Consider the following 16,425-nt stretch of genomic DNA (forward strand, 5'->3'; position numbering starts at 1 on the left):
TGCCCATTCTGAGTTGCCCTTCAGAAAGTTGTGGTGAGCTGCGCTTTTGAACCACTGCAGTCCATGAGGTGTAGGTACACACACAGTGCTGTTAACAACAGTGAAGGAGCGGCGATATATTTCTAAGTCAGGATAGTGAGTGACTTGGAGGGGAACCTCCAGGTGGCGGAGTTTCCAGGTACCTGCTGCTCTTGTCCTTCTAGATGGTAGTGGTTGTGGCTTTGGTAGGTGTTGCCTAAGGAGACTTGGTGAGTTAATGGAATTAACTTAATAGAGACACAGAGAGATCTGAGCTTGCAGGTCCACAGATCCTTAAAAGTGGCAGCGTAGGTGGAAATGGTGGTAAGGATGCATATGGCATGCTTGCCTTCATTGAACGGGGTATCGAGTATAAAAGCTTGAAAATTATGTTACAATTATATAGAATGTTGGTTACGCCACATTTGGAATGCTGTGTCCAATTCTGGTCACCGCACTACCAGTAGGACGTGGAGGCTTTGGAGAGAGTACAGAAAAGGTTTGCCAGGATGTTGCCTGATATGGAGGGTATTAGCTATGAGGATTCAATAAACTGTGATTGTTCTCCCTAGGGAGACGGAGGCTGAGGGGCGATCTGATAGAAATTTATAAACTTATTAGGAATATAGATAGGGTGAACAGTTGGAGGCTTTTTCCCAGGGCGGAAATGACAATTACAAGGGAGCACAAGTTCAAGGTGAGGGGGAAATAGTTTAGTGGAGATGTGTGGGGTAAGTACATTTTTTACACGGAGGGTGGTGGTGGCCTGGAATGCACTACCAAATGAGGTGGTTGAGATACGTTAGTGACCTTTAAGACTTATCTGGATAGGCACATGAACAGCCAGGGTATAGAAGGATACAGGCGGTTGGTCTAGATAGGACACATGATTGGCGCAGGCTTGGAGGGCCGAAGGGTCTGATCCTGTGCTATATTGTTCTTTGTTCTTCCTGCAGTGCGTCTTGTAGATGATACACAATGCTGCCACGGTGCGTTGGTGGGATTAAATGTTTGTGGAACAGGTAGCAGTCAAGCGGGCTGCTTTGTCCTGGATGGTGACAAGCTTCTTGTTGGAGCTGCACCCATCCAGGCAAGTGGAGAATATTCCATTACACTCCTGACTTGTGCCTTGTAGATGGTGGACAGGCTTTGGGCTGGGCGGGGGAGGGGCGGGGGGGGGGGGGGGGGGGGGGGGTGATCAGGAGGTGAGTTACTCGCTAAGGATTCCTAGCCTTTGATCTGCCCTGGTAGCCACAGTATTAATGTGGCTAGTCCAGTTCAGTTTCTGGTCAACAATAATATCCAGGATGTTGATAGTGGAGGATTCCGTGATGGTAATGCCATTTAATGTCAAGGGGCAAAGGTTAGATCCTTCCTTGTCGGAGATGGTCATTGCCTGGCACTTGTGTGGTGCAAATGTTACTTCCCTTTGGTCAGCCCATGCCTGGATATTGTCCAGATCTTGCTACATTTGGACATGGACTGCTTCAGTATCTGAGGGGTCACTAGTAGTGCTGAACATTGTGCAGTCATCAGCAAATATCCCCATTTCTGACCTTATGATGGAAGGAAGGTCATTGATGAAGCAGCTGACGATGTTTGGGCCTAGGAGACTACCCTGAAGAACTCCTGCAAGGATGCACTGGAGTTGAAGTGATTGACATCCACAACCATCTTCCTTTGTGCCGGTATGATTCCAACCAGCGGAGAGTTTTCTCCCGGATTCCCATTGACTCCAGTTTAGCGAGGGCTCCTTGATGCCATACTCTGCCAAACTCTGCCTTGATGTCAAGGGCAGTCACTCTCACCTCACATCTGGCATTCAGCTCTTTTGTCCATGTTTGAACCAAGGCTGTAATGAGGTCAGGAGCTGAATGACCCTGGCGGAACCCAAAACATCCACGAGCAAGTTATTGCTGAGTAAGTGCTGCTTGATGGCACTGTTAATGACCCCTTCCATCGGTTTGCTGATGTTTGACAGTGGACTGATATGATGATAAGTGGCTGGGTTGGATTTGTCCTGTTTCTTGTGCACAGGTCACACCTGGGCAACTTTTCACATTGCTGGGTAGATGCCAGTTTTGTAGCTCTACTGGAACAGCTTGGCTAGGGGTGCAGGAAGAACTGGAGTACAAGTCTTCAGCACTATTGCCGAAATATTGTCAGGGCCCATATTCTTTGCAGTATCCAGTGCCTTTTGTGATATCATGTGGAGTGAATGTATTTGGTTCAAGACAGATATCTGTGATGCTGGGGACCTTCGGAGGAGATCGAGATGGATCATGAACTCGGCACTTCTGGCTGAAAATCACTACAAATGCTTCAGCCTTATCTTTTGCACAGATGTCCTGGGCTCCTCTGGTACTGCGGGTGGGGATATTTGTGGAGCCTCCTCCTCCAATCAATTGTTTAATTGACCACCACCATTCACAACTAGTTGTGTCAGGGCTGCAGACCTCAGATCTGATCCGTTGGTTGTGGGATTGCGTAACTCTGATGATCACTTGCTGCTTCTGCAGTTTGGCTCGCAGGTAGTCCTGTGTTGTCCCCCCACCACACACCTCATTTTTATGTGTGCTAGGTATTGCTCCTGGCATGCCCTCCTGCACTCTTCATTGAACCACGGTTGATCCCCTGGCTTGGTGGTAATGGTAGAGTGGAGGATTTGCCGAACCATGAGGTTACAGATCACGGTTAAATACAATTCTGCTGCTGCTGATGGCCTTTTCCGCCACATGGATCCCCAGTCTTGAGTTGCTAGATCTGTTTGAAGTCTATCCCATGGAATACGGTAGTAGTGTCACACAACACGATGGAGGATATCCTCAATGTGAAGACCGGACTTCGTCTCCGCAAGGACTGTGTGGTGATCACTTCTAATATTGTCATGGACAGATGCATCTGCAGCAGGCAGGTTGGTGAGAATGAGGTCAAGGATGGTTTTCCCTCTTGTTGGCTTCCTCAGCACATGCTGCAGTCCCAGTCTAGCAGCTATGTCCTTTAGGGCCCGACCAGTTCGGTCTGTGATGGCACTACCCAGCCACTCTTGGTGATGGACATTGAGGTCCCCTATCCAGTGTACATTCTGCTCCCTTGCCACGCTCAGTGCTTCCTCCAAGTAGTGTTAGAACAAAGAACAAAGAACAAAGAAAAGTACAGCGTAGGAACAGGCCCTTCGGCTCTCCAAGCCCATGCCGACCATGCTGCCCGTCTAAACTAAAATCGTCTACACTTCCGGGGTCCGTATCCCTCTATTCCCATCCTATTCAGGTATTTGTCAAGATGCCCCTTAAGTGTCACTATCGGCCCTGCTTCCACCACCTCCTCCGGCAGCGAGTTCCAGGCACCCACTACCCTCTGTGTAAAAAAACTTGCCTCATACATCACCTTTAAACCTTGCCTCTCGCACGTTAAACCTATGCCCCCGAGTAATTGACCCCTCTACACTGGGGAAAAGCCTCTGACGATCCACTCTGTCTATGCCCCTCATAATTTTGTAGACCTCTATCAGGTCACCCCTCAACCTCCGTCGTTCCAGTGAGAACAAACCGAGTTTATTCAACCGCTCCTCATAGCTAATGCCCTCCATACCAGGCAACATCCTGGTAAATCTCTTCTGTACCCTCTCTAAAGCCTCCACATCCTTCTGGCAGTGTGGCGACCAGAATTGAACACTATACTCCAAGTGTGGCCTAACTAAGGTTCTATACAGCTGCAACATGACTTGCCAATTCTTATACTCAATGCCCCGGCCAATGAAGGCAAGCATGCCGTATGCCTTCTTGACTACCTTCTCCACCTGTGTTGCCCCTTTCAGTAACCTGTGGACCTGTACACCTAGATCTCTCTGACTTTCAATACTCTTGAGGGTTCTACCATTCACTGTATATTCCCTACCTGCATTAAACCTTCCAAAATGCATTACCTCACATTTGTCCGGATTAAACTCCATCTGCCATCTCTCCACCCAAGTCTCCAAACAATCTAAATCCTGCTGTATCCTCTGACAGTCCTCATCGCTATCCGCAATTCCACCAACCTTTGTGTCGCCCGCACACTTACTAATCAGGCCAGTTACATTTCCCTCCAAATCATTTATATATACTACGAACAGCAAAGGTCCCAGCACTGATCCCTGCGGGACACCACTAGTCACAGCCCTCCAATCAGAAAAACACCCTTCCATTGCTACTCTCTGCCTTCTATGACCTAGCCATTTCTGAATCCACCTTGCCAGCTCACCCCTGATCCCGTGTGACTTCACCTTTTGTACCAGTCTACCATGAGGGGCCTTGTCAAAGACCTTACTGAAGTCCATATAGACAACATCCACTGCCCTAGCTGCATCAATCATCTTTGTGACCTCTTCGAAAAACTCTATCAAGTTAGTGAGACACAACCTCCCCTTCACAAAACCATGCTGCCTCTCACTAATACGTCCATTTGCTTCCAAATGGGAGTAGATCCTGTCTCGAAGAATTCTCTCCAGTAATTTCCCTACCACTGACGTAAGGCTCACCGGCCTGTAGTTCCCTGGATTATCCTTGCTACCCTTCTTAAACAAAGGAACAACATTGACTATTCTCCAGTCCTCCAGGACATCCCCTGAAGACAGAGAGGATCCAAAGATTTCTGTCAAGTCTTCAGCAATTTCCTCTCTAGCCTCCTTCAGTATTCTGGGATAGATCCCATCAGGCCCTGGGGACTTATCTACCTTAATATTTTTCAAGATGCCCAACACCTCGTCTTTTTGGATCTCAATGTGACCCAGGCTATCTACACACCCTTCTCAAGACTCAACATCCACCAATTCCTTCTCTTTGGTGAATACTGATGTAAAGTATTAATTTAGTACCTCACCCATTTCCTCTGGCTCCACACATAGATTCCCTTGCCTATCCTTCAGTGGGCCAATCCTTTCCCTGGCTACCCTCTTGCTTTTTATGTACGTGTAAAAAGCCTTGGGATTTTCCTTAACTCTAATTTGCCAATTACTTTTTGTGACCCCTTCTAGCCCTCCTGACTCCTTGCTTAAGTTCATTTCTACTTTCCTTATATTCCACACAGGTTTCGTCTGTTCCCAGCCTTCTAGCCCTGACAAATGCCTCCTTTTTCATTTTGACGAGGTCTACAATATCTCTCGTTATCCAAGGTTCCCGAAATTTGCTGTATTTATCCTTCTTTCTCACAGGACCATGCTGGTCCTGAATTCCTTTCAACTGACATTTGAAAGCCTCCCACATGTCAGATGTTTATTTACCCTCAAACATCCGCCCCCAATCTAGGTTCCTCAGTTCCCGCCTAATATTGTTATAATTAGCCTTCCCCCAATTTAGCACATTCACCCGAGGACCACTCTTACCCTTGTCCACCAGCACTTTAAAACATACTGAATTGTGGTCACTGTTCCCGAAATGCTCCCCTACTGAAACTTCTACCACCTGGCTGGGCTCATTCCCCAATATCAGGTCCAGTACAGCCCCTTCCCTAGTTGAACTGTCTACATATTGTTTTAAGAAGCCCTCCTGGATGCTCCTTACAAACTCTGTCCCGTCTAAGCCCCTAAGTGAGTCCCAGTAAATATTGGGGAAATTGAAGTCACCCATCACAACAACAGTTTCCAAAATCTGTCTACCTATCTGCTCCTCTATCTCCTGCTGGCTGTTGGGAGGCCTACAGTAAACCCCCAACATTGTGACTGCACCCTTCTTATTCCTGATCTCTACCCATCTCACCTCGCTGCCCTCTGAGTTGTCCTCCCGTAGTACAGCTGTGATATTCTCCCTAACCAGTAGCGCAACTCCGCCACCCCTTTTACATCCCGCTCTATCCCGCCTGAAACATCTAAATCCTGTTCTAAATCGTGTTCAACGTGGAGGAGTACAGATTCTTCAGCTGAAGGGGAATGGTATGTTATAATCAGCAGGAGGTTTCCTTGCCCATGTTTATCCTGGCACCATGAGACTTCATGGAGTCCAGAGTCAATATTGAGGACTCCTAGGCAACTCCCTCCCCACTGTATACCAATATACCACCAGCTCTGCTGTAAAGCAGGAATGGTGATGGTGGTGTCTGGGACATAATCAGTAAGGTATGATTCCGTGTGTATGACTATGTCAGGCTGTTGCTTGAGTAGTCTGTGGTGCAGCCACAATTTTGGCACAAGCCCCCAGATTTTAGTAAGGAGGACTTTCCAGGATCCAGGGCTGGGTTTGTTATTGTTTCTGGTGCCGAGGTCGATGTCGGGTGTCTGTCGGTTTCATTCCTTTGAGTTTTCTTTGTAGGGATTGAAAACAATCTTTTCTGAGGGCAGTCTGGAGTCAAATGGCGGCCGGAGCAGGTAAGGTCAGCAGGCTTGCTAAAAGACATGAGTGAGCCAGGTGGGTTTTTACGACAATAGACAATGGTCATCATTAGACTTTTAATTTCAGGTCTCCGATTGAGTTTAAATTCCATCATCTGCTGAGATTCATACCTGGGTCCTCAGAGGATTATTCTGGCTCTGGATTACTCCTCCAGCGACAATAATAATAATCTTTATTGTCACAAGTAGGCTTACATTAACAATGCAATGAGGTTTCTGTCAAAATCCCCTATTCGCCACACTCCGGTGCCCTTTCGGGTACACCGAGGGAGAATTCAGAATGTCCAATTCACCAAGTAAGCATGTTTTTCGGGACTTGTGGGAGGAAACCAGAGCACCCGGAGAAAAAAACCCACACAGACACGGGGAGAACATGCAGACTCCGCACAGATAGTGACCCAAGCGGGAATTGAACCTGAGACTCTGGTGCTGTGAAGCAACAGTTCTAACCACTGTGCTGTTGTGCCACCCTACCAGTATGCCACCACCTCCCCAGGATATTGTAACGGGAGCTTTTCTCTGTATCTAACCGATGTTGTTCATGCCATGGGAGGATTTGATGGGATATTGTAGAGGGAGCTTGACTCTGAATTTAACCCGTGCTGTACCTGACTTGGGAGTGTTTGATGGGACATTTTAGAATAAGCGTTTCTCTGTATCAAACCCTGCGGTGCTCCCAATCAGCAAAAGCACCTCATTCTGTGTCTGAGGAATCATTACTGTTCTCCACCACCAGGAACCTGACACAATTACCAAGCAAGGGGTCTCTTCGGACACTGGAGAACCCGGGTGGTCGTAGTCCTCTGGTACCTTGGCACTAGGATGGCACTGCCAAGAGGCATGGCCTGAATGGGGTGGGGCCTGGAAGCGCAGGGCCTGAAAGGGGTGAGGCATCTGTATAGCGGGGTGTCGCTCACCTGGGAGGAGGGCTGGTACCAGCAATTGGGTGGGTATGCCTCATGTCAGTGAGAAGGGAGGAGGGGGAGTTTCTGAAGAGGGACCCATTGGAGGGGGGGAACCTGAAGCCAGAATGTGATCCTTGGCATGTAGGTGATAGGGAGAGTGGATTCATACCGGTGAGAATGGTGAGTATTGGGGACACTGAAGTCCCAGTGCGGGTGATGTTGTGGGGCGGGGCGGCGGTGATGGAGCCTTGACTGCCACTTAAATATAATGACACCCTTAAAAATGGCACCCGGGCGGTAAGGTGGTGCCATGGTTAGTACTGCTGCCTTAGGGCACTGAGGACATGGGTTCGATCCTGGCCCCGGGTCACTGCCCATGTGGAGTTTGCACCATTCTCCCTGTGCCTGCGTGTGTCTCACCCTTACAACCCAAAGATGTGAAGGGTAGGTAGATTGGCCACGCTAAATTGCCCCTTAATTGGGAAAAGAAGAATTGGGTACTTTAAAATGTTTTTAAATGGCACGCGAATCTCTGTGAAACTGGTTTCCCAGCGTGTTTAGGCCCGCCCCTCTCTCAGTGCCAGTGCAGAATTCAACCCCCCCCCCCCCCCCCCCCCCCCCGAAAAACATTTCTAATTATGGACGGATTACGATCTGGATCGTGTCAATCCACCTGGCGGGAATCGCACTTCGTTTCCAACACTTGAGATTTTTGGGGAGAGCTCTGCCCGTAATCTTCACACAGTATAATAAACTGCTTCACTCTCCACCATGTATAAAAGTCAAATTACTTCCTTCAATTCTGTGTTTATTTTAAAAATACAAAGCCAAAGAGGCAGAATTTACAGTAACGTTAGGGTTCATCACTAAATAGGAAATGTTCAGAGTGTTATTTGAAGCTGGGGTCGAGTAAATACGTTACCAACGACTGACCAATCAATCCTTTACGTTTCTGTGTTCCATCCAGATAGCTTCTTTGTATCAGAGACAAATTGATAAGAAATGTGAAGTGGTGAGTATTCCATCTTGCTCCTGATCCAAGTCTTGGTGGTGGAATGATGCTTCTTACGGAGCATCCTTACCTCTTATGGTCATGATGTCAGTGTGTTTGGTCCACTTATATTTCAGGTCAACGGCAGACTCAAGATCTTGATGGTGGAGAACTCGATGACCATCATTAAATGAAACAGATTGTTAGAAGATAATGGAGCTTGATCTCCTCCTGTCACCTCCCCATCTACATGGCCACGTTCACTCCAATACCAGCTATCCGTTTTGCAACAAGTCCTTTATATGGTGTGTATCACATGACTGACAAACATCCATACTTACAACATCCACCCCATTCTTTTGGATCATGGTCTCTGACCTTCTCAAAAGATGAAATTAAATGAGGGCCTGTCTTTTGGGATTCTCCGGTCCACCAGCTGCATTTTCCTGGGCGGCGAGCCCTCATCGGCAGCAGGATTCTCTGCTCCCGCCATCTTCCAATGAGATTTCCCATTGTGGCCAACTCCGGGAAATCCGCGGGCATGGGTGCGCTGACGGCGCAATGGAGAATCCCACCGGCTGATAATTTCTTATCCATGTGTGTTTAAGTGCTCACTAATGTAAGGAACTCATGCTCTGGCTGGGATTCTCCATTGCGAGTCCGCCCCGCCACCACTACTAACGAGGACGGAGCATTTGGCACTCAGCCGGAGCTGAAGAATCACGCCACCGTGAATGGATTGAGAATCATGTCCTTTATCTCTCATTCCTTCTCCCCCCCCCCCCCCCCCCCACCTCTCCCCCCCCCCCCCCCCCCCCCCCCCCAACTCTTTCAAATCTCTCACTTTTTCCTGTATTGATCCCTGTATATTTTTGAGCGGCTCAATTTTAGAGACTTCATTTTTACTCCAACATTGATATTGGTCCATGGATCTTGTTATTCTCTAGGTCAGAATGAATTTAATTTCCAATTTACCCGTCTCATATATCTTCCTATAACTTGACCGATATTTACCAGCACTCTCACATCTGAGTCACAAGGTTCAAGGTTCAAAGTCCCAGGGTTTAAAGAGAATAATTTCGGCTGACATTCAAGTAGTGGTAAGCGGGTGCAGCATTGTTGGAGTTATGGGGTGGGATTCTCACCTACCCAGCGGGGCGGGCCGTACCGGCGCTAAGGAGTGGCGTGAACCACTCCGCACTGGCGCCGGAGGGCTTGGCGCCGCGCCAACCGGCGCCAAAGTGCCACCGCCAGTCGGCACGAGTTGACGCATGCGCGGGAGCATCAACGTGTGCTGGCGTCATCACAGTGCATGTGCAAAGGGGTTCTTCCCCACGCCAACCATGGTGGACCATTACACCAGCCGGCGTGGAGGGAACGAGTGCCCGCGTGGCACAGGCCCACCCGCGGATCGGTGGGCCCCGATCGCGGGCCAGGCCACCGTGGGCCAGATCCCCCTGCGCCCCATCGAGGACCCTGCAGGCCGTCCGCAGAGCCAGGTCCCGCCGGTACGGACCTGGTGTATTTTACGCCGGCGGGACCCGCCGAAAACGGGCAGCCACTCGGCCCATCGCGGACTGGAGATTTGCCGGGGGTGGGGCCGCTGCCAACGGCCCCCGACCGACATGGCGCGATTCCAGCCCCCTCCGAAAAACCGGTGCCGGAGAATCCGGCATCGGGACGGCGGGGTGGGAGTCACGTCACCCCCCCCCCGGCGATTCTCCGGCCCGGTGCGGGGTCGGAGAATCCCGCCCATGGCCTTTTAGATTCGATGTTAAACTAAGGTCCAATCTGACTGTTTGGGTGGATGTAAAAATCCCTTGGCATTATTTGATGTTTCCTGGTCAATATGTTTCTCTTAATCAACATCACAAAACACAGAACATCTGGTGCGAAATTTTCCAGCCTTTCCCGCAGTCAGAATCTTCCGGTCCCATTGTGCTGACATTCCACCATGGGTTCCCCAGTGGCAGAGGGTGGAAACAATGGGAAAACACTTTGACAGCAGTGGGACTGGGAAGATCCTGCCACTGGCAAATGGCCTTTGTCACCACAAAACATGTGGAAGGGGGGTGGGTGTGTGGAAAATCCATCCCCTTCGTCTTTTCCATATTTTGCTGTTTGTGGAGGTTTTCTGTGTGCAAATTGGTTGCTATGTTCCCTACATTAAAACAGACCACAGCAACTCATTGGCTATATGCACCCTAAGACATCCAACGGTTATAAAAATGCTATATAAATGCAAGTGTTTCTATTTTTTTTTCTCACCAGTTAACTTGAGGGAGGTTCACTGAAGTTAGTTAGCTTTAGCAGGTATTGAAGTGTTCTGCTACTTCCGAGTCACCTACTTGCCCTGCCGTCGTTTCGCCAATATCTTACTTGCTGCATCCTTTCTTGTCGGTGTACTAAGTAGAAACAGCCCGAAGGAACCTATTCTGAGAATTCTGTCCCATTTGTACAACTTTTGACTCATCGCAGTCTTTCTTAACACTCACCCTCACTTTCTTTCCAACTATTGAGTGTCATGAAGAACTCCCAACGTGGAAAGTGCTCCCTTATTATTTCTCAAGTTTGAAACTGCTTGACCAGCATTATCAATGACAACCTCCCTTTGAATGGTTACATTTTTTTTCAATTCAGGTCACTCATTCCGTTTCTTCCCTTCTACCTTTCTTAAACGTTTTATGGGCAAAACATTCTATTTCACCCAGAAGTGGTCAATGGGCCTACAGCCTCATGTTCCTCTGGCTCCCAGACTAATAATTTTCACGTTGGCGCAGAAATACCTTTTCTAGTCCTTACAACCCTTGGGAATGCTTTATTCCTTTCTGTATTTTTCTTCTTAATTCCTCAACTTGTATGGCCTTAGCTTCTGTCCTAAAGGATTTCCATTTATTTAGGCGATGATATGCTTTGAAGGTTCTGGAATGTCTCGCGTGTTGTGGTTTTGCACTGTCCCTTTAAATAGACAGTGGTATCATTTCAATATTCTGGAATGTATCGCGTGCTGTGGTAATCGGGTGATATCAGACTGAAGCTCAGTATCATGTTCATCATCACTGAGCTTTCTTGGCACACAAAGCTATCACCACGTCCCAGGCCTGGACAATCCCATCTCTAACAGGCCTGGGCTAAGATTCTTAGCCAGTTTTCGTGAGGTTCTCAGACAAAACAGCTTACCAGTTTACAAACATCAGTGTATTTATGCCTCAGTCTCCAAATCTTCATTGTCCCTTTCTTGTTTTCCACTGATTAGATCCCAGTCTGTAACCCACCACCATCTTATCCTCAACCCAAGCCATCCAAATGCTTTTATTTCGACACTTGCCTGTGACTCACTGCTGTGTATTCATCGATCTGCGTGTAGGCTATCAAATAGCCTCACTTTCGTCTGCCTCCAGTTCAGTAGGAGCCTCAGTATGGGGCCTCATAATCCCCATGATTGCAGCCACAGCTCCCATTGCTCACTACAAGGGCCCCTCACAAACAGAGTTTCTGCTCAATCTCCCTGCTTCCCCCCCAAAAGATCTCTGACATTCTCTTTCAATCATAAGGTACTTCCCATTTTCTTGACCCCCCTCTTGCTGCACTCTCTGTAAGTAAGTTTTATTTTGGCAACTTCCTTTGCCTCCAGCACTGCTCCCCTTCAGTCCTGCCATTGAAATTCCTCTCTTTCTCCAGCGCCCCATTTCACCGCCACCCCTCCCACCCCAACGCCAGCCTCTCTCTCTCTCTCCCTCCCCCCCCCCCCCCCCCCCCACCATCCTACAGTATCCCCTCAACCCCCGTGCCATTTTCTTACATTTGTGGACCTTTCTATTCAAAAAGGACTAATGGTACAAACTGGGCAAACCAGTCAAGGGACAGCTGATAGAAAATAATGGGGGAATCATGAGGGTTACAGGGGGGAGTGTAAGGGTAGGATGCGGAGTGCATGGCCCGTGGAAGAGAGGGGAGACAGAGACCAAGAGTGATTCATAGAAAGAGAGGATGGAATGAGAAAAATGAAGTGGAGGCAGACAAAAGTGTGAGACCGACAGCAAAAGTGAAAAAGTGTAAGAGAAGCAGAAAGATAAAACTCAGTTAACAGCTTAGGAAGATCTTGACCAACATCCAGTTTGTAACTCACTCCTGGGTATCCAGTATTCTATACGTAAACCACCCAAACGCCTTGATGAGATTCCAGTTTGTAACTCACTCCCAGCTTTTTTGTTATTCTATGCATAAACCATCCAGAGCCATCGATTGGATTCCATTCAATACTCTGGGTATCCAGTATTCTAGGTATAAACCACACAAACCCTTCAATTAGATTCCACTCTGAAACACACTCCCGGGTATCCATTATACTAAATACAAACCATCCAGATCTCTAGATTAGATTCCAGTCTGTAACTCACACCTGAACAAGATCCCACTCGGCTGTGAAGAAAGCTGGAATCTCCCGCACATCCCATGTCCAATTCTGTCCCCTTTAAATCACACAAATGTGCAGCCACATAAAGCAATCTGAGGAACCGCACAATTACATATCCTGCACACTACAAAACTGAACTGTAGGCTCTCCAAAGCCATCATTCTATAAATACACCACACAAACCCTTTGGTTTAATTCCGATATTATTCTACACATGAAGCAGACAAGCCTCTTGATGTAAATTCAACCTGTCACTCACTGGAAAGGTGTGGATTATTTTATATCCAAACCATATGATGCGTTTGATTAGGTTCCTTGAAGTGGACTCCCCGGGTGTCTGTTATTTTATATATAAACCATACGAACCCCTTGATTAAATTCCAGCCTGTGGCTCATTCCCAAGCTGCCTATTATTTTATATATAAACCATCTGAAGCCCTCGATTAGATTCCATCCTGCACCTCACTCTCTGTAACCATGAATCTATATAGAAACTCACTGCTTATTTCCAACCTGTAACTTAACTCCCAGAGTATCTGTTATTGCAGCTATAAACAATCTGAATACAGCAATTACACCGCAGTCTGTAACTCAATCCTTGGCAGCACATTTCTCTGATGGTGTTAAGATGTTTTAAACACACAAAAAAAAAAGCAGCCAGGTAGAATACAGCCTGTTTCAGAACCTCACGACTTGCACACTCTCCCTGCTATGCCCCACTGACACACTTGCCCACCTGTGCACTGGGCTCACTCCCCCTGTCTAGCTTACCTGTGAGTTCACTTACCTGCTGATTGTCTGGGACGTTGATTATTGGGTCGAATCCCTTTTCCACCGGCAGTGCTTTACTCCCCGTGGTTTTCACAACGCTCCGCTCAGCCTGCACCAACTTGAACAAGACAAAGTCGACACACAAGGTAACGGTCAGGAGCACTGCGAGCGAGGCTGCTGCCATCTGTCTCCGTGTGAGTTGCTGTCCACAGCCAGACAACAATAAACATCAATCTGATATTGGGAATTGATGTCCTCTCCGCTTTCTCCTCAGTGGAATGGATTTGATTTATTTCGCTGGTTTCTGGATTGGAGGGTTTTTCTATTAGATCGAGTTCACACTGGGATCTGCATGCCCCTTTGCAGAGAACTCCAACACTCACATTCCAAGGTTTTCATCTACATGCTGTTACTTTTGATCCAAACGTCCTCGAATACACTCGTTTCTAAAAAAAAAAACCCTCCAAGGAATATGACCTGTCGTTGGTGTTCCTTATTCCTTGGAAGCAAGATTCACGATTGGGTTATTAATAATAATAATAATAATCTGATTTTGCCTTGAGACTAAAAGGTCGAAGAGAGCTGATCTCCCTCTGCCTTAAATAAGAACTTTGCAAAGACACCCTGCTTGCAAACTCAGTTCAGGCAAATGTGCACTTTCCACATCCTGCCGAACAATGAAAGCTGCTTTGAGAATCAGCCTTCTCTCTGAGGTGATGGGAAGTGCCCCTGATGACTACCTGCCTCAGGTGGCAGTGCTGCTCTGGTACATTCTACCTCCCATCTCCTTCCGTTGAACATGTAGAGGTTTCTTTCTGCCTCTTGTGGCGTCGCCCTGTGTAAAGATCTGACCTCCAGTCGAGCTGATGCCCCGGTTCCCGCCTCAGCCCGACCAGACAACAACAGGCTGCTTCTCATTCCACACCTACTTCAAGTTTCAGAACTTAACTCTGTCACAGCCACACTGCTCCGCAACATCCTTCCCCGTCATCTATCATACGCCGAGCTTAAAAAAAAGGAAAACTTCATTCCCTGAGTGCATCTCCATTTCAGCTCCTGAATGTGCATCATGCACCCGAGTTTTTAAAAATGGTTCAGTCCTTGTCCAATTACACTATGGTTTAATATATGTCTCGGTGTTAGCTCCTCTGTATTGCACAGTCAGCTGACCACTGACAGTGTGTGTGTGGGGGGGGGGGGGGGGGGGGACTTTGTTAATCCTTCCCATTATTGTGGAGATGCCGGCGTTGGACTTGGGTGGGAGGCACAGGAAGAAGTCTTACAACACCAGGTTGAAGTCCAACAGGTTTGTTTCGTATCACAATTTACCTGTGATTATTCCTCTCTCCAGTCGCTCCATCTGCACCTGGTAAAGACTTAATTACCTGCAAAGGCTCGCGTTCAAAGTATCGTCTTGCATCATTGACTTTGTCTATATATGTGCTTCTGGAACCCACCTCTTCATTCACCTGAGGAAGGAGCTGTGCTCCGAAAGCTAGTGATTCAAAACAAACCTGTTGGACTTTAACCTGGTGTTGTAAGACTTCTTACCCTTCCCATTATTGATCACCAGCTCATCAGTGTTGACACCAAAGTATAAATCTTCTGACTGCATTCTCCCTACGTGGACCCATGGTTACTGGAAACATGTATCAGAATCTTGACTAATCCATTAACAGCAGTGGATGGGCAATCATTGACTGTATGATTCCTGAGTGGCAGATAGAGGACATACAAACCTTTATGAACCAGTTAGTTACTGTCACCAATGTTTGGGAAAGATCTTTCAAGCACCAAGGTGGAATAGTTCCCGAGCACTGACAATGCTTTCACGAGAGCACCGCATGACCAGAATTGCACAGGGAGATGATGAGGCAGATCCTTATTGTGAGTGTTTGGATATGAATTGTGCTGCAAGCAGTCCTTTTGGGAAGATCAGGCACAGGGAGAGGGAGGACCTTAATCCCAATGCAAAGGACAGCAATTGCTCAATGTATGGAAAAAGTGCCCAAAATCGCCATAGTTTGCTGACGGAGGGAATGTGGCTTCTGCCAGGGCAGGAGGGAGCAGCAGGGAGTTGCCAGGAGGTGGACTGTGGTGTCGGGGTGGACAGTCATGGAACACCATTGCCACAGCCTGGAAAGCAGCCATACCGCTGTGCACATGCGTGACAGCCCACTGTGAACTTAGGGCCACAGGTCGTATGGGTGGCCCCCCCAGGCCACTCCCCTAGAAGTCCTCTGGCCCCAGCCGACTCATCAGCCATATGGGTGAGCTCCAGCACAACCAGTGCCATCTTGTTGGCTGGGATGAGTGTGTGTGGGGAGTGTAATGTGTATGTGCGGCTGCAGCTTGTCAGCCTCCTGAGTGTCAATCACAGATCTGGGGAATCCGGCACCTTTTTTCATTGGAATCGATTGTATTCCACATGGCACTGGTGCTAGCCCCTCCACAGTCGCTGAATCGGTCCAGATTCGGCACCAGTTTTGCTGTTGTGAAAGTCCATGAATCCTGCCTCGGCGTCAACACTTAGTCTCAGAAATGGAGAATCCAGCCCAACATTTCCAGTCGAATATGACTCTTCTTCAGGTCTGAAGGAAGGTGCAAATCTGTTGAAAGGGGGAGGGGGAACAAAAGGGAATGACTGGGATAGGATTGAGAGATTAAATGGCAAAGATGCAATGGAACATTAAGTACAGGAAGTAGAAGGGGTGAGAGCAGAAATGCGGGAAATGAGAAGGACGTGCCTGAGGGCCAAACTGTTGACGGTCTGAATGTTTTGTCATATTGTTCATCGCCTAATTGACAATCAGCTTTTGGCTGATTTGGAAAAATGATCGGTGAAACATGAGGTGCACATTCTCAACAGTAACTTGGCACAGTGCTGATGACAGCATGTTTCCACTGGCTGGGAACATTGCCAACACGATATGGTTTGTTGGGAATATCGGTCAGTGGT

General features: G+C 47.9%; 1 protein-coding gene across 2 annotated transcripts in view; it reads right to left on the reverse strand.

Annotated features, from left to right (window-relative positions):
• LOC119976765 (erythroferrone-like) overlaps positions 1–14,308 on the reverse strand; it is a 104,747-nt gene extending 90,439 nt beyond the window's left edge. For both annotated transcript variants that reach the window (XM_038817509.1, XM_038817510.1), the window contains exon 1: positions 13,483–14,308. In XM_038817509.1, coding sequence (XP_038673437.1) covers positions 13,483–13,650 — 168 coding nt within the window. In that variant the 5' untranslated portion in view covers positions 13,651–14,308. The remainder of the gene's footprint in view (positions 1–13,482) is intronic.
• Positions 14,309–16,425: the final 2,117 nt, after the last annotated feature.

This window comes from Scyliorhinus canicula, chromosome 13, assembly GCF_902713615.1.
Source record: "Scyliorhinus canicula chromosome 13, sScyCan1.1, whole genome shotgun sequence".
Lineage (NCBI taxonomy): Eukaryota > Metazoa > Chordata > Chondrichthyes > Carcharhiniformes > Scyliorhinidae > Scyliorhinus > Scyliorhinus canicula.